The sequence below is a fragment of the Triturus cristatus genome, chromosome 5_2 (genome assembly GCF_964204655.1).
Source record: "Triturus cristatus chromosome 5_2, aTriCri1.1, whole genome shotgun sequence".
NCBI classification, from domain to species: Eukaryota; Metazoa; Chordata; class Amphibia; order Caudata; family Salamandridae; genus Triturus; species Triturus cristatus.
Genome location: NC_140588.1, coordinates 725,332,634 through 725,351,335, shown reverse-complemented (window position 1 = coordinate 725,351,335; position 18,702 = coordinate 725,332,634). Strand labels below are relative to the sequence as shown.

The window sequence follows — 18,702 nt, the reverse complement described above, 5'->3', positions numbered from 1 at the left end:
TGATGTTGAGCTTCCATTGTTGTTACACAGGCTTTTTGGTTGTTTTTTTTCCTGCCCGGGGGCGCTAAAGACTCTGCTGGAGCTTGGGGCCCAGGTTGTGGGCCAAGTTGTAACGATATTCCCAATCGATGGGACTCCCTCTAAGTCAGTAGCCATCACACTATCCTCCCTAGCTTTGTTTGTTACTAGGCTTGTGGGCACGGCAGGATAGAGCTGAGACAGCATTGGATCAGGACCCACCGGATAGTGACTTTTATTGCCCGTCCCTGAATCACTGCATGACATGCGCTGTTCGTCGGCTTGGGTGTTTGTGGCCCTTGTTTGGACATTGTTTATGGTAGATGTCCCAGGCTTTGTGAACTGAGCCTGTGTTGCTATGTCCCCAAGCATGTTGCTCCTCATCCATATGGAGAAGGCCCCTGTGGCGGCTTGCGTATTTGAGTGCACAGTAGTTGTGTGTTGCTGGGAGGCCTGATTCTGATGAAAGCTGAGTGTAGGCGTTCTTGCAGAGGTTGGTTGTTTTCTATTTCTATTGGTGGTTCTTTTTTTATACCAAGTTGGTTGAATTTCACTGGGGGATTCTCGCTAGTAGTCTCTTTGCATGCTTTTGTTGTTTTTGAGATGTTTCCTCTCTCTCCGCGTTCTTGACAGCTCTCTGAGGTGCTTCCTGTGGGTAAATGTCCCCTAAGGTGTTGGGGGCGAGTTCCACTATATGGTTGCTGCCTCCCATCATTTCTTCCGAGTGTGGAGGGGTTATAGGCCAGATTGCTGTACTTGTTGTCAGCTGGTGGCGTTGGGCCAATTCAAGGTTTGCATCTCTGCTGGCTGCTGTGAGATCCTTTGCGCCCTTCACCAGGCTTGCAGGGTCTGAGCAGGTTTTAATGCTGAGTTTTAACTCCTCCACCAGCGAAGAGAGTTGCGACGGGAGTGATGCCAGTTTGTTGACTATCTCTGGAGACCGACATTCAAGAGGAGGGAATTGGAGGAATTGGAGTGCCGCTAATTGCCGCCATCCATTCGATGTTCTTTGCCATCAGGCCATTGTTGTTGCCATGACTTGGAGGGTTCCCATTTGTAATTTGAGCTTCTCCAATTGCCATGTTAAAGCGTTTATGGCAGTAGAGAGGGAAGTGCTGACTGACCGTAGAAGGTTGTACTGCGCGCATGAGAGTTCAAACGGCAGTAGCGATGGTAATCTGTGAAGGGAATCGCTTAGCTCAGGCTCGGAGTAGGAGCCTATGGTAATGCATAATTCTTTCTAGCGCTTGTAAATTTTTTAGTCCTGTGGTGACGCTGCCCTTGACCCTATGTCTATGTGTCTTTTTGGGGTATGGAAGTTGTCAGCAAGAGTGTTTGGACTTTTGTACGGACTGACGGTATCATCCAGTGACTCCCAAACTGTAGCAGCAAGGGGGTCTTCTTGCAAGTTTGTTGAGTGGTTTAATCTATGGTCGTCGATTGGAGCTAAGGAGGCTCCCAGGTTATGGCAAGATTGGTAACTTTTCTTCCTCCTTCTGGGCAATGTAGTTATGGTGGATCGGTGGGACGACTCCACTCCTATAAATGGGGGGGCTGAACCTATCTCATTCTCGCCTATCCCAATGGCGGCCTTAGATCGTCCCTCATTTATGAATGAAGTGGTCTTTGTATCTGTGAGAGTTTCAAAGCCCTTGGGGTCCTCGTTATCCATGTTCTTTGCATCTGAGCTTGTGCCCTCTGGGCGGCTCTCTAAAGAAGAGGGATTCTGGGCCCGTACCAAGCTGCGCAGAAAATACGTTTTACCAACATCTGTTTGATTGGATGCCCCCATCCCCGAAGCGCCCCTGCTTGTAGACTTGACTTCTACTGCAGAATTTTAATTCTGCTTTGACTTTAAGCAGGCGGGCGCTATTCTTAATCATTGTGGTGAGGGAGGAAGCCCAAGCACCAACAATCAACCTCAGAGAGAGGGGAGGATAGGAACTACCTGGGTTCCGAAGGGTAGTTCCGGTAATCCTGTATTGGGGATTCGTACTCTAGAGGCTTAATAGGGTGGGCCAGAGGGCCAGAGGGCAGATGGACAATTTAAAAAGTTAAAAATGAGGTGGGCCAGAGGGAGGATGACAGTTAGAGCAGTTAAGACTGAAGCGGCCCCCTCTGGACCCATTCGGCGGCCCTCACTGCTCCTCACCGCTCCTCACCCTGCTCCACACCCCTCACAGACTCCCAGAGGGGAGGAAGAGCTCCAGGACGAGATTCGGGAGCCACCGGGACCACCAGGACAACCCGAACCGGGGAATGTGGAAGACACCAGCCGGAGTCAACAGTTCCTATGTGCCCCCAGCCTTCTCTGTCTCCTCTGGCTCCTCTCTCCTGCCCCCTCGTCAGAGACCGTTGTTAATTTGATGGTGGATGGTAGGTGGCGATAAAAGGAGGCAGGTAGAGAAGAGTGGAGCTGGGAGAGAGGTGCCAGGAGGGGGCAAGCGGGCGTGCAGGGCGTAAACGCAGGCTGCACCCAAACCTGGTTGGGCCACCTCCGCGGTCGGCGAGGCCTCACTCTTGCCACAGCCGCCTGCTAATGGCAGCTGCACTTTCCACTGCCACTGGATATTGCAACAAAACATAAGAGCCGCAGGCCACGCACCATAGGCACAGAACAGCCGCACTCAATGCAGAGGGAAGGACCCCACCTCCAAACCGAAGGGGAGTATTCAGGTGCTGCCTGTGCTCTCTCTGCCTCTGAAAGTTGGAAATGCTCATGCATGTGCCCCATGGAAACAAAAGAGGATTAGTGATGAGGGCATGCGTCACCATTTTCCTGGTGCTTATGGGGAGCCACCTGAAGACTTTGCAGAGCATGCAGAGTGTGTGGAAACAGGCTGAGGAAACAGCGTTGAACTGATGCTTCATCGAGAGTTCATTGTCCAGGGCGATGCCAAGGTTGTGGACATGGTCTTTTGGCGTGGGTCCAAGCTCTGCCGGCCACCAGGAGTCATTCCAGAGAGTGGTGTGTCTGCCGAAGATCAGAGCTTCAGTTTTGTCCATTTTGAGCTTCAAGCAGTTGTCCTTCATCCAGGCGGTGACGTTCTTCATACAGTTGTGGAAGTTGGTCTTTGTTAAGGTGGGGTCTGCTAAGAGAGAGAGGACGAGCTGGGTATCGTCGGAGTAGGAGATGATATTGATGTAATGTGATCTGATGATATCTGCGATTGGTGTCATGTAGATTTTAGATAGGGTTGGACTGAGGGATGATCCTTGCGGTACGCTGCAGTTGGTGTACTTGGGTTGCGAGGTGAGGGTGTTTAGGCTGACTTTTTGGGTGCGTCCCATGAGAAAGGATGGTATCCATTTTAGCGCATCGTCTGTGATTCCCATCTGGGGTAGTCGATCGATGAATGTGTGGTGGAAGACAGTATTGAAGGCTCAGCAGGACTAGCATAGCCCCTGAATCTGGCCCGGGTTCCATTGTGGTTGCCCTGAAATTATGACATTCCCCTGGTCTAGCATGACCAGTTGACCGCAAGTAGTGCCTAAACCTTTTCTGTTCCCTTTCAACCCTTCAAGGGTATTTACTGAAGCAAACATCCCTTTCCACAGGGGGAAAGGGTGAGAGAAGAATTTGTGAATGCCCACAAACCCCTGAGTTGGTGGGTGTCCGCAAACTCACAATGCAGTCGACCACCATGATTTGTCCACTCCACACATGCGTGTGGGGGGGGGGCTTTACTCCTGTGTAATGTGTAATTGTACTGTGATGTACAGCTGCACATTAGTATGTTTATGGAACAAAAATGGCTTTGTTTATTGGTCCATGGAGTTCTACTATTGGGTTCGTGAAAAGCAAATACATTTTCAAATAAAATAAAACATTCGAACAACTTTTACATTTTATTTTCTGTAAACATACAAGCATTTAGTGTGATGTAAAATTGGATTGATGCTAAAGTAATTCCTACTTAGGTTAGTTTTCTGGGTTGGTCGAGATGCCTACACAGAGCTGTGTCTCCTCTTGCCGCCCCCCTTCTCCCCTCCGCATGTGATCTCACATCCTCCCTCCAGTCGGCTCTGCAGCTCGGTGGATGCCTTTAGGCTTCACAGCAGTGAGAGACACCAGTGTCTTATCTCTGCCTGAAGCCGGGAGCAGGCTGCTGCCACATACCAGCCAGCCTGAGAAAACCTACCGCGATCAGCCCGAAAACAATGGAGAGAAGGTGCTCCCTGGCATCTGCCCTTACCCACGGCCTGCTCTTATGTCTGATCCAGACAACTGCACCTGCAACAGCAGACCTGCACCAACTCAATGATGCCATCAGGCACAGTGACATAGTTTCGAATCCAGAGGAGACTTTGGAGGTTCTCAATTCTTCGGAGGATCTGCCCATTCAAAATGTGTCATCTCGGCTGAAAGTGTTTTCCCTCGATTATCACCATGTGCGGGACCCCTTTGAGATTACGCTCTGGATCATGCTGGCCTCCTTGGCCAAAATAGGTAAGACGACGCTTAATATTTGAAACGAAATGCGCATCATCCAGCCGAGTGAGCGAGTTAGCAGTATGATGCAATTGTTTGACGGGCTTTTGATCGATGGCTAGCTGCTGTCTCCTTACGTTTAACAAATATAAAACCTGCTTGAAAGATGTGAAATCCATGCGTTATCCCTCTCCTGTGAAAACCAGTCACGCACAGGTTGGTTTTAACTGGAGGCAATAAACAGCCCCGTTCATGATGCGATTTAGAATGCTTTAGGACTACAGCAGCTGAAATGTTTGCAAACATGAGTGGTCTCGGATTACTGCAGACAGATAAGAGCTGTAGACAGGCGCTCACTCGCACGTGTGTCCCCGAGTTAGCATGGTCTCCTGGGGGCTTGCCTCCCCGGGACACTAGTGTCCAAGGGGCTGTGCATCGTGTGTTTAAATGATGCTACTTAAGAGCCCACTAAGGAAGTAACTGAGTGTAAGCATTAGCAGCTACAATACACATTAAGGCTTGAATATTAATCACCCATTTAACTTTAAAGAATTGAAGGAATAGTCTTCATTCTTAATGTATGTAATGGATGTTAGAAATTAAAAAGAGTTGCAAAGAAAATATATATATTTAGTTTGAAAAATTCACTTATGGTTATCAAACATTAATGAAGACAGAATGTTAGATCGTACACTTCAAGGGGGATGGATTATGCTTATACACTAACATTTAAATTATCTGTTTGAGAAACGCGACCAGGTACTGAAAACAGCCATTGCTATTTTCTGTTTAAATATTTTGTTTTATGGTTTTGTTGAGCATGATCTGGGCTCCGTCGAGCATCTCAGCGCTGTACAAAAGGTTGACAATTCTGCAGTTCAATGTATGTGCAAAGTGGACGAATACGTGGAATTGAAAAAGTTCATTTTATACCTTAATAACTACAGTGATTAAAGACTCGCTTCTTAGTAGCGAGCTTTACATTCTACCCCATTATGACGCTGTTCTTTTCACGTCATGCAGTCTCGGCACATCTCAATAAACCTCAGAGGAGGTTACAATTTTATGCAACAAACACCTTGTCATGGTACCCCGTGGCTCCAGCTTACCTCCCACTGTCCTGTCACCTATGCCAATGGCTGTGGGAGTTAAACGCTCACTACTGTCATCTGCAGTTATCTTGAAAACATGTCAAAGCTAACTCATTATTCCAATGTCGATATATACAGAACGTCATTAAATGGAGAATAGTAACACCTGCTATCGACAGTGCTTAGAAATAGCAAAAACAAGTTATTATTGCTTTAAAATGCTACTGGAATGCTCATTGGCTTTGAATCCTTTTGGAGAACGTCTTGCTCAGTTTGAGAAAAAGGACTTCGTTCTGGTCCATTAGAACCTTCCAAAGGGGGGGGGGGGTACAATGGTGGTAAGTATGTGCTCCTTACATTTGTGATATCCAGAAGGACAGTGTCGGGGGATAAAAAGGAAATGTGGCTGAGAGACAGTCCAATGGTGATCACTCAGAAGATGGCGTTTTCCCTCAGCCTCCGATTATACCTCAATTCTGCTCCTGGACCAACGAGGAGTAGTCACAGGCCCCTGGACCACAGGCCGAGCCTCAAAGTCACTGGAGGAGTCAAAGCCAATGTCCTTCTCAGTGGAGGGCAGCAAGAAAACGCTGGAGGAGGAAGTCATCAATTGACAAGTCATGGACAATCCCACAGCCTTAGGTGAGGGAAACCATCACTTAGATGTCCTGCCCCAGCCCCCTGCCTCCGCCAGTTTACTCATACCACAGTCACCAGTTAATGAGACTGCTGGGCGCAGAGTAACTTTGAGTGAATCTAGCAATCTGGGATCACAGGGGCATTGGGAAGAAGGGTAGGAAATAAAGGAGCTTGAGGCAGAAGGTGCATGGGAGTTAATTTACTCCATTGAGGCAACTGGGTATGTTTGGAAATTCGCAGTTTCGCAATCCAAGCAAAGCTAGAGTTGGAATTAGTCCTCACCATCTCACAGCTTGCTCTGCTCCTCAGCCTCTGAACCTTTCCACAGCACCAACAGGCATATCAGGAAAGACAATTCTTCACCAGCTCAACACTCTGCTGAAGTCTTTAGCGCCTCCCAGTGTTTCTTATTTCAATGGGGAGATTCTTGAAGGGGTGTCTTGTGATCTGGATTGACTTTGCTTGTCCTTTTTGGGAGCATTTGTGGTGTGTTATGAGGAATGGACGGGCACGATGGTACGGCCAGCATAACAGCAGCCAGTCTTGTGAGATCGTGAAGGGCGGGGCTGAGATTGTGAGAAGTTAGGTAGAAGCTCAGAGGTGCCAGTCCAGCTTAAGAGGAGATGATCCTTAGGTGGTGTAGAAATAACTATGAAAGGGGAAGTGTTAGAGAATTCCCGCCATCAGGCCACTCCTCCCAATAACATCTTTGCTGACATTCCTCTTTCTAACATTCCACTCTTCAAAGCCCCTCGGGCCAGTTGCGCAAGGAGCATTGATGCCTAAAGCCTACTAAGGATTGCTGATCATGCTAATTGGGTGAAATACTGAAAAAAACTCTACAGGGCAATGATATAAACTATTGCATGGGGTAGTTTGATAAAAGTGCTAGGACTGTTAGGGATTAACACTAGCAAACACATCAGCGTCACATTTGCCAAGATTGATCTCTCCTGGCCTGAAAAATATGGCGTTTCCCCACCACGTGGAACCCCGGGGGGGGGGGGGTGGTGAGGACCTATCATCAAATGCACTGAAGGCACTTGCTTCCTTCATCTTTGACCACAAGTAGCAATGGCATCACTCCTAGGTGGCTCTCCTACTTGCTATGCTACCAAGCCACTGAGATATCCTCTTCTGTCATCAGCTGGTCAGCTAAGCTGCTGATTGGCTGCACCTCATGCCTCCATCTCTATCTGGTCCCCATTCCCAATGCAGCTGTAATGAAAGCCAGTGCGGTGAAAACAGAAAACTATGGGTCAATGGGGCACTGTACTGTGCTGCACCAAATGCCAGTTCTGCATTATGTACCTCCACACAACTCCAATGCCATATATGAGAACCAGATGCTGCAGGACATGCATAAGTTGGCAAAAAGTCCCTACTCCACCCAACTCTATATGTCCTTTAGAACTCCGGTGTGGATTGTTTTGCTTATCTTATCTAGTAGCTCAAATTATTATATTCTTATAAGTTGTGTCCTTGAGAAATAACTAACTTTATTAACATAAACAGTCAGGGCCAGATTGGGGAACCATAAGCAGCCATGACAAAAATGCTGAAACAAGCCCCACTCCCTTTGTCTCATCGTGTACTCTCTCTCTTTCAATCCATCCATTCTCTCTCCTTCTCCCGATCACTTTCTCTTTACTTTCCCCCTTTTTCTCTCTCTCCAGAAGGCTCCTGATGCCTGCTTCAGTTGGCCCAGGGAGCTGGGGAAAGTGACAGAGGCACCAGAAGCACCCCTGGTCTTTTAAAACCAGCCACTAGGGGCTCCAGCCCACAGAGGAAATGCCCAGTTGAATGCAAGGCCTGTCTGGCCCAGCAAACCATGATAAATTAACAGCTGCTTTGGCTCACAGTTAGGGCTACCAAGGCTCATAACGTGCCCATCCAACTGTGCACTCCCACTCCATAATGCACTCACCAAAATAAAATCATTGTCTGAGACCAGATGTGAAGTGCCCAAGGGTCCTCCCTAAGCCCTACCCTTTTTAACATCGACATGGCCCCCCTCGCACAACCATCGTGAGAATCCACGGGCTCAACATCGTCTCCTACGCCGACGACACCCAGCTCATCCTCTTCCTTACCAAAGAACCCAACATCACCAAGCACAATTTCCAAGAAGGGTTGAAAGCTGTCGCCCCCTGGATGAAGAAGAGCTGCCTGAAACTCATCCCCGAGAAAACAGAAGTCCTCATCCTTGGCTCAACCCCATCTGTCTGGGAAGACCCCTGGTGACCCCTCCCCGCCCTCGGAAACCCCCTTACCCCAAAGGACCACACACAAAATATCAGCATCATATTAGACTCAGCGCTCATGTGAACCGCTAGATCAACGCTGTATCTTCTGCCTGCTTTAACACTCTCCGCATACTCCTCAAAACGTTCAGATGGATCCCACCCAAATCCAGAATAACGGTCATGCACGCCCTCATCGGCAGCAGACTGGAGTACGGCAATGCTCTTTATGCCGTAATCAACAAGAAACTACCCCGCAAGCTCCAGATCATTCAGAACGCCGCACCCAGACTTATCCTGAACACTCCCCGCCGCCACCACCACATCCCCCAACACCTCTGCAATCTCTACTGGCTCCCCATTGAAAGAAGAATAACCTTCAAGTTCCTCACTCATGCCTACAAGGCCCTCCACAACATCGGACCAGCATACCTAAACAACATCCTCTCCTTCCACGCACCCAAGAGACACCTCCCATCAGCTGACCTCTCTCTGGCCACCATCCTGCGTATCTACAAGACCAGAACGGGAGGAAAGTCCTCCTACCTCGCAGCCATGGCCTGGAACAACCTCCCTGTCCACCTCCGGAAACCCCCCACACTGACCAATTCAGGAAGGACCTCTTTGGATAATTCCAGCACCCAACGGAGCCGTGCCACCCCGAGTGCCTTGAGACCCTCGCAGGTGAGCAGTTGCGCTTTACAAACCAATGATTGATTGATTGACTGATTGGCTCTCTCCCTTTCCACTTATACTTACTTCCCCACACTTCTGTACTTTCCGAACTTCCATCTGCAGTGTACTTTCTTGTCATCCCCTAATTCGTTCCCGCCTCAATTTTTCTATTATCACCACCCACAGTACCAGATGGTAAACCATGCACAGTCTCTCAACACCAAGTCGATATCTTCCTTCAGCATTAGATTACACTGGATTGCAGAAAAATCCACTATCCAAGCAGGCAATACAATCCTAGCCACACAAAAGATCTACTGCCACTCCTCAGCTAGCGCTAGCACACAAACAACAATATAAGGTCTCCCAGAAACCCTTTGTTGCCTCTACAGAAAATAAATCAGTGCTCTACTGTACCACTCTGGCTCCAAACACTTTAAAATGTTCAATGCGGAATGCATCTTTACACTGAAATTCCCAAGTCACAATTATAATAATTAAAAGCAGATTATAGTTGCATTCTTCAGCAAAATTATGTAAGAGGGTGTGGTATCAGGTAGGTATTAATTGGGATGGAGTAAGAGCACCCAAAGCAAAAGCTCAGTGTGGCCTTCCCCTTTGATCATATAGCTATTTTAAATTAGATCCTTAATATATGGGATGTAATTCAGAAAATCAGTCAATATATATATATTTTCATGCTACTATAGAGGTGGAAGATTACGAGAGGTATTGCTGCTGCATTATTTGTGTGATAAACCTCAACCATCTTTTCTGTTCAAATGCTTTCGAGTGACTCCATAGGCGTCAATTACCCAAATTGCCAGGGGTAGCGATACTGGCATCACATACCTACTGACCTTAATGGCATCACAGGAAGTGACATCATATGACCCTAACTTTTTCAAGGAAGGCATGTCACATTACCCTAACATCACAACTGAGGATTTGCTTTGGATATTATCACAAAGTAACGCAAAGTTGTGCTATGCTTTGCAATATTTTCTATCATGGGACATTTCATAAATGGTGCATAGGCCTTTGCCGGCAACCACCCATGGGTTTTGGTGCAAATCCTTATCTACAAACATTAGTAACCATGAATTTGCACCAAAATCTTATTCCTCCACGAAGCAGGTACAACAAGGAGAGTTTATCTTTTTTCTTCTTATTTTTCCAAATTTGGACGTGTGCTGCAATGTACAGCATACATATAAAGTGGGAATTTTGTGCTGAAAGTGACCTCTTAAAGTACTAAGCCTATGCTTCAGAAAAAGTACACACTTCGCACTCTTGCATCAACTTTTGTGCAGTGTTGCCTTGCTTCAAAGAATAGTAAATCCGTGCCTCAATCTCACACAATCTCACTCACTACCTGTCATTCACTTTCACTCACACACACATGCAGAAACATTTTCTCACACATCCGAGCACTCACTCTCACTTAAACACACTCTTATCCCCAAGCACATATCCAAAATACATTAAAACCATTTTACCTGCCACAACAGCCATCATAGGTCCTAAGTGTGCTTGATGTTTTATTACATTAATACTGAATAATAGAATATTGTTTTCTATTACCATGATGAAAAACAGTCAGGTGATAAGGGATAGGGAATACGGAACCCCATAGTGGTCTTGGTACTGATTTTGCTACATGTGAGGCCAGGAGCTGCAAAGGCAGTGCTGGGTTTGCATGGGGCAAGCTAGGGGGTCGCAGCTGCAATCCCTGGTGACTCCTAAATACCGTTCATGACTGAAGCCACACTTTGGAGGCCCTCAAAACAGGGTGATAAATGATTTAAATTGAGACAAAAATATGTTATTAATGATGTCACTCTGATTTTAGGGGTTGTCATGAAATTAAAAGTGATTTCACAATGCGAAAAATGTTGATCCGCTGATGGGATTTGACGGTCTATCTTTGAGAGAAAACGTATTTTTTCTCATCGTTTTCTTGCGGAAACGTTAGTTAGATGGTCCAGAAAACTAAAATAAGAATACACATTCTGGAAATTTGCAAATATCTTTCTCATTCTCGTGGGGGCTTGACATAAACATGCACATCCAGGAACAACATCAGATTGTAGCTTAATCATAAACTTCTAATGAAGAACTGGGGCTGTATTAGCTATGTGGCTCATTTTCTTGGTTAGCTCTGGGTGCACCTTTCAAAAGGTGCACCAGCGCTAACCAGGAAATGGGCCGTGTTAGTATGAATGCGCTGCCCCCAGGGCAGAGCATTCAGGTGAAAAACAGAGAGGCTGCTTTGAAGCTGCTCCGGGTTTTCAGAATGCAGGCGGCATCTGCCTGTACTTTTAAAGGGGATTAGAGATCCCCTTGCAGGTGGGTGCAGTGAGTGACAGCACCTGCCTGCAAGGGGATTTCTGTGGGGTCCATGGGACCACCTTTCCCTCCTTCAGAGGGCTCCCATCAGGGGGCGCACTGACAGTGCGTCACCTTTTAGGTGGCGCACTTTCAGTGCACCTCCTGAGAACTTGTTTGCTTCTGCACCTGCATCTGTGATACAGAGCTGGTGCAAAGGCAAAGGGATTCCCTCATTTGCATGGGGCACGCCCGATGAAAATGAGGGCACGCCCTCGAAAGATAGGGTTGGCGCTTTATGTGTGCCAGCACCCTTGATATCACAGAAGGGGCCACACAAGCATCTGCCCCCCACCCCTCTCTATACTACCAAAGAGCACCAGGGGTGTGCAAAGGGGGAGCAAACGCCTGTTGCTCCCCAGGGGACAATCAATCAATCAATCAATCATTGTACTTGTAGAGCGCACTACCTACCCGTGAGGGTCTCGAAGCGCTGAGGGAGGGGGTGCTGCTACTGCTCAAGAGCCAGGTCTTGAGGAGTCTTCTGAAGGTGAGCAGGTCTTGGGTCTGTCGTCTGTATGATACGGACCCTGGCCTGCTAATGTTCTGTACTGAATAGAAAACTGAGGCACATATGAGTGCCTTGTTGCTGAAAAATAAGCTGTTCAAATTATAGCATTTGACATGGAGTGGTAAGCAGTAAATGAGCAAAATTAGCGCTGAGTAAATCAGGAGTAACTCAACGAAGCGTAGTGCAGCACAAATCACTGCGTTGCTCTGGCCCAGGAAGGTGATCCATGGGCATTGCATGGGTGTGCCCACACAGTACCCATGAATTTTGATGCACTTTCAAATTGACAATTACTGGGAGACCTGGGAATGCGCTAAACTGCTACACCTTCCCAGGGGGCCATAACGAGGAGAAATATATTTATTTCACCACCTTGTTTTCTCTGTATATGCGTGCTGCATTCTGCAGCACACCTAGATGGTGGTAAATGCCTCAGGGGATTGTTTTTGTGCAAAAAAGTGCTCCTGGGGCAGACAATGGCCTGGGAGGGGGAGGCGCTTGGCTCCCCTCCCTTAAATAAACAAAAAGTAAAAAAGAAAGACCGGGCCTCAGAGGATAGGGTCCCTGGGACTGAAATCGGCCCAGGGAGGGAAGTCTACATGGCCCTCTCCCATTTCATAACGGACAGGCCACGGGGATGGGGTCCCCGGGGCCTAAATCGGTCCAGGGATGGTGGCCTATGCAGCCCCCTTCCCTAAAATGTTTAAAAAAAATAAATTAAAGAAAAGCCCGGCAACTCATCGGAGGCCCGCTCCCTTTCTCCACCACTCTGCAAACTGGTGCGCTGCTGGTTGGGAGACAAAGTCCCCTTGGGTCTAGAGGGTCCTTGGGGGCCAACAAGCCCTCCTGTTACCTCCAGTAAGTTCAACATTGGGGGATTGCTGAGAGGTCTCTGAATGCCATGCCCACTTTCTCCACCAAACTGCAAATGCAGTTCCTGGCCCACTACTGGTTGGGGCAGGGATTCCACTTTACTCCGGAGGCCCTCAGGACTAAAGTTGACTTCTTCCCCCAACCAGTAATGGGCCAGGAGGCATGTTTTCAGAGTGGTGGAGAAAGGGGGGCATGGGCTCTGACAACCTCTCGGCAGTCCAGCTGTGTGGGTCTTACTGCTGTATCAGGAGTAGTTGGCCCCCAAGGACCCTCAATAGCCAACAGGACTTCATCCCCCAACTAGTAGTGTTCCAGGAGATGCGTTTGCAGAGTGCTGGAGAAAGGGGGCATGGCCTCCAACAACCTCTCAGCAATCCTGCTGTGTGGGACTTTCTGGAGGTTCCTGGAGGGGTTTTTGGCCACAAGGACCCTCAAGAGCCAAGGGGACTTCACCCCCCAACTAGTAGTGAGCCAGGAGGCATGTTTGCAGAGTGGTGGAGAAAGGAGGCATAGCCACGAAAACATCTCAGCAAACTCACCGTGTTGGACTTACTGGAGGTAACAAGAGAGGGAGTTGGCTCCCAAGGACATCCTTGGGGTCCAACCACCCCTCCTGCCACCTCTAGTAAGTCCAACACAGCGGGATTGGTAAGAGGTATTCGGTGGCCACACCCCCATTTTCCACCACTCTGCGAATGTGGGCACACTACTGGTTGAGGGAGGAAGTACACTTTATGCCTGAGGGACCTTGGGGGTCAAGAAGCCCTCCTGGTACTTCCTGTAAGTCCTACACAGATGGATCCCTAAGAGTTGGTCGGAGGCCCAGACCGCTTTCTCCACGACTCTGCAAACACTACTACTACTTCAAAAATAGAAATTTACTAAAAAAATCAAAGGTTACAGGGATGTTATAGTTTTGAATTGGCATTTAAAAAACCTTAGAAATTCAGTGAAAGAACCAAAGGTTAGACGGACGTTATAGTTAAAATTTAGCATTTAAACAGCCTTGGAAATTAAATGAAAAAACCAAAGGCTTAAGGTATGTTATAGTTAGGCTCAGATCTCACTCGTACAAAATCTATGAAATTCAGCCGTTAAAGTTAGTGAGCAAACTATAACTCATGCCCTCGCAATGCACTGCTTATGCCCTCCCATATTACATCCCTCAGAACATGGTCAGTGACATCAATGAGGACATCTTGATTAATATCACTGATGACATCATCCAGTGACTGTGAGTGTTTTCTAAAAATATTATGCATGGTAAGCATATATACCAAGATACCACAAAAGTTAAAATGGTATACTTTTTGTACTGCTAATGAGAGATACTATTTCTAACATATATTAGGTGAGTGACTGTGTGTATCTGTGAATGGGTGGGTGTCTGAGTGCCTGAGTGGGTATGTGAGTGGGTGTGTAATTGACTGCATGCCTGTATAAGTAGGTGTCTGAGTAGCTGTGTGTGGCTCTGCAAGTTACTGTATTGGTGAGTGAGGGAGTGTGTCAGAGGCAAAATGGGTGAGTGAGTGGCTGTGTGAATGGCTGTATGGGTGGATGAGTGGATGTGTAAGTGACTATATGGGTGAGTGAGTGGGTTTCTGACTGGCTGTATGAGTGAGTAACTGGCTGTGTGAGTGGCTGTATGGGTGAGTGAGTAGACTGTAAGTGGCAGCTTGGTTAAGTGGGTTGATGTGTGAGTAGATGTATTGTAGAGTAAGTACCGGTGTGAATGGATGTATGGGCGAGTGAGCAGATATGTGGGTGCTTATATGGATGTGTGAATGGGTATGTAAGTGGTTGTGTGGGTGTGTGTGAGTGTGAGTGCTTGAATGGGCCAGTTGGTGGATGTATTAAGAGGCTGTATGGGTGAGTGAGTGGGTCTGTGAGTGGCTGTATAGGTGAATAAGTGGGTATGTGAGTAGCTGTATGAGTGAGTGTGTGGCTGTGTGAATGACTATATGGGTAATTGATTGGTTAAATGAGTAACTCTATGGAAGAGTGAGTGGTTGTGTGAGTACTTGTATATGTCTGTGAATGGGTATGTGAGTGGGTGTATGAGAGGTTGTATAAGGGTGTGGGTGGGTGTGTGAGTGCTTCTGTGGATGATGTCCTTAGTGATGACACTGACCATGTCATGAGTGATGTAATATGTGAGGTCATAAGTAGTGCATTGCGGGGGGGGGGTAAGTAATAGTTAGGTCAGCTAGCTATAACTGCCGAAACTCACTGATTTTATACGAGTGAAATCTGAGCCTAACCATAACGCCCCTGTGACCTTTGTTTTTTTCAGTGAATTGCTAAGGTTTTTTTAAATGTTGTTTCCTAACTATAGCATGGCTGTATCCTTTGGTTTGTTAAGTGAATTTCTAAGGTTTCTTAAAATGTTATTTCTTAAATGTAACCACTGACCTTTGCCAGTGACTGTGTTAGTGAGTGCACAATTTTCCAAGTAAGCCGCTGAGTGGGTGTGTGAGTCACTGAGTTGGTCTGTGAGTCTGTGTGAGAGTGTCTGAATGGGTCTGTGAGTGGGTGTGTGAGTGTCTAAGTGCTCTCTGTTTTGCCCTGTTCTGCTCTGTTTTGCCTTTTCTGCTTGGTGTTTTACCTTTCCTGCTTGTTTTTCTGACCTTCGTTTTGCCTCTTTCTACTCATTGCTGAACTTTATTGTGCCTCTTTCTGCTCATTTCTCACCTTAATTTTGCCTCTTACTGCTGGTTTCTGGCCTCTACTTTTCGGTCCTTTATGCTGCCTCTTCCTGCTCCCTTCAACCTTTATTCTGCCTCTTTCTGCTCTTTGCTGACCTTTATTTTGCCTCTTTCTGCTCGTTGCTGACCTTTATCTGGCCTCTTTCTGCTTGTTTCTCACATTTATTTTGCTGCTTTCTGCTAGTTTCTGACCTTTATTCTGTCTACTTATGCTTGTTTTGCACCTTTATTTTGCCTCTTTCTACTCATTGCTGACTTTAAATCTGCCTCTTTCTCCTCATTTATCACCTTTTGTTTTGCCTCTTTCTGCTTGTTTCTCATCTATATTTTGCCTCTTGCTAGTTGTTTCTGACCTTTATTCTGCCTTTTTCTGCTAGTTTCTCACCTTTGCTTTGCCTCTTTCTGCTCATTGCTGAATTGTATTCTGCCTCTTTCTGCTCATTTCTCACCATTGCTTTGCCTCTCTCTGCTTATTGCTGACCTTTATTCTGCCTCTTTCTGCTCATTCTTCACCTTTATTTTGCTTTTTTGCTCGTTTCTGACCTTTATTCTTCCTCTTTCTGCTCGTTTATCACTTTTATTTTGCTCTTATTGCTCATTGCTGACCTTTATTTTGCCTTTTCCTGCTCGTTGCTGACTTTTATTCATCCTCTTTCTGCTCATTTTGCTCATATCCGGCTTTTATTCTGCCTCTTCCTTCTCATTTCCCACCTTTAGCTTCTGTCTTCCTGCTCTTTGCTGACCTTTATTCTGCCTCTTTCTGCTTGTTTCTGTTTATTCGGCCTCTTTCTGCTAGTTTCTGACCTCTATTTTGCCTCTTTCTGCAGTTTTTTCCCCTGGTCCACAGGGGGGGGGGGGGGTGGGGAGTCTCAAGGATCCTGCGGTCCCAGCCGGCTCCTTGCCTCCTGCGGGACCCCGGCATTGCTGCTACATTTAGGGAACTTCTGGAAAGGCAGTTCCCTCCATGCAGGAGCAATCTTTTTATCTCTTTCACTGCCTGCATGTCTGCAGGCAGGGAAAGAGCCGAAACCTTCACTTCCAGTGGGTGGGCGAACTTTGCCAGCACCTGCCCACAGCAACCAGGCCAAAGCAAACAGCTATGTCCTGGAGTGGGCACCCCAGGACAAAGCAGGAGCCGGCCCTGGGGGGTCACGGTTCCTAGAGCTATATATGGCTACCGTGTGTCCCCTCCCTTTTTAGGTCGAGGCTGGCCACGCATGCGCTGCTCTGTGAGACATGCTGTTTTGAGGTTAGGCATAGAAACTCCGCCCATTTCACACCCATCTTTTCAATTGGCTCCAGTTACTGTTCTTGCGAAATCGTTGCTTTTTATTTGTAACTAGGCTTAATAGTCCCTCCTAGGTACCGCCTTGTCTTCCTTTGTAAACTCCAGTAACGACTGGACTTTTTACTTGTGTCATTACACGGTCTGCTTTATAAGTCGGCGAGCACTATTTTCTTTGATGATCTTGCCTTATTCCACCCATAACAACGCAGCATGCCGCAAGCTTTTAATAATGTATTTATGTGTGTAATAATATATTTATTTGAGCTGTTAAAATCATAAAAAGAGTGGAACATACCACCACGATGAAAACATCATAATTCAGATACAGAATAAAAATTGCAATAAAACATTTTTAGTTGTCATAACCCTCACGCGATATGGTACCAAGGTACAACGGATTAATATAACAGCAATGTAAACATATCCATGCTTTCTATTGTAATTAGAGTGCTAATGCCAATGAAGAATGAGGAAGGAGCAAAGTGCAAAACTGCTACCCGTAACCTTCTATCCAGTTTCTTAAGTCACTATGGTTTCCTATCCCGGAACATTTACTGGTATGATCATGTTTATGCCTAGGACTTGTCATAGAAAGGAGCTTTGAAAGAAAGGGAGTACAAAAAAAGGTCTGAAAAAGACTTAGGCCGGCAACTTTATACCCTTCTTCCAAATTCCTATTTTGGTGTTTCTTTCTTTCCAAGTTCTTGTGCTGTTTCTTTCTTTTCTAGTTCTTGTGCTACTTATGACAAGAATTTGACTGTCTTGCAAGACAGTTGGACTGAGGAACCACTGAGGCATTTTATGACAGCTGCTCTGCAAGTCCGGATTTGAGTTTCTCTTAAGATTGGCCTTAAAAGTGACACCCTTAAGTTATGTAATGTCGGACAGATGCATAATAGATGTAATAGTGACTCTGCTCCGTTACCACAGAGGCGGCAGTCCAGGGATGGCCAAGTCTGTAGCCATTTTGGAGTGAGATCCTGATTTGAAAAAGAACCCAATGTCAGTAAGGTCAGTATCCACTTATAATGGTCTCTGAAGCATTCTTGCAGGTAGGGTTGTGGTTTCATTTGCTTGTAGGTTGGCATCACCGACAATGCATGACTTTTACCGGCAAGTAAGGTTTTATCGGTTTGTAACAATATTTTTTTAGTGGATTTGTGATTTTTTTAAAAACAGGGTATGACATGGGTGTTTGCCAGACTTCCTCCAGATTTAGCGTTAGAAGCGCTTGTTTTAAAATTTGGCATATAGAATATTTGTTCTTTGATTGTGTTTCAACCTCCTCCCAGCAGTGGTGGGCTACCGTGTTGTCTTCAGCTGCCCTCATTCGCCAGTAATATTTGTCCAGGACTCCTTGTCTGGCCTGTATCTGGTTCGTTAATCCATATTCCAGACGTATCTGCGCCTGAGAAATATGGCGCGTGAATAGAAACAGTTTTTTAAACAATCTGGACTGGGCTAGATTTAGTATTTGGGAGTCATAAGTATTCAGCATTTCCGAACCATATGTTATCGCTGGCAAACATTTTGCAGCCACTACCTTTAGGAGATGGTTTGTTGAACTGCCACTTAGGCTTTTTTGTAAAATTTTGAAAGCAAATGATAGTTGTTTGATTTTTGTTTGAGCATGCTCTAGGTGTTGTTTGAAACTTAAATGGCGATCTAAGAGAACCCCCAGATATTTGTATACTTCCACCTTCGATAAGATGCTTGAATTTATCCTCCAGATGAATTTGGGGCGTTTTTTATGAGTGCTGGAAAAACATAAAACATTAGATTTTTTTCAATTGATTATCAGTTGTTCTTTTGAAATGTATATTGCTAGTTGAGAGATCA

General features: G+C 46.4%; 1 protein-coding gene across 1 annotated transcript in view; it reads left to right on the top strand.

Annotated features, from left to right (window-relative positions):
* The first annotated feature begins 4,065 nt into the window (after positions 1-4,065).
* LOC146829181 (sodium/hydrogen exchanger 2-like) overlaps positions 4,066-18,702 on the top strand; it is a 615,451-nt gene continuing 600,814 nt past the window's right edge. The window contains exon 1 of the mRNA XM_085607826.1: positions 4,066-4,468. Coding sequence (XP_085463952.1) covers positions 4,180-4,468 — 289 coding nt within the window. The 5' untranslated portion in view covers positions 4,066-4,179. The remainder of the gene's footprint in view (positions 4,469-18,702) is intronic.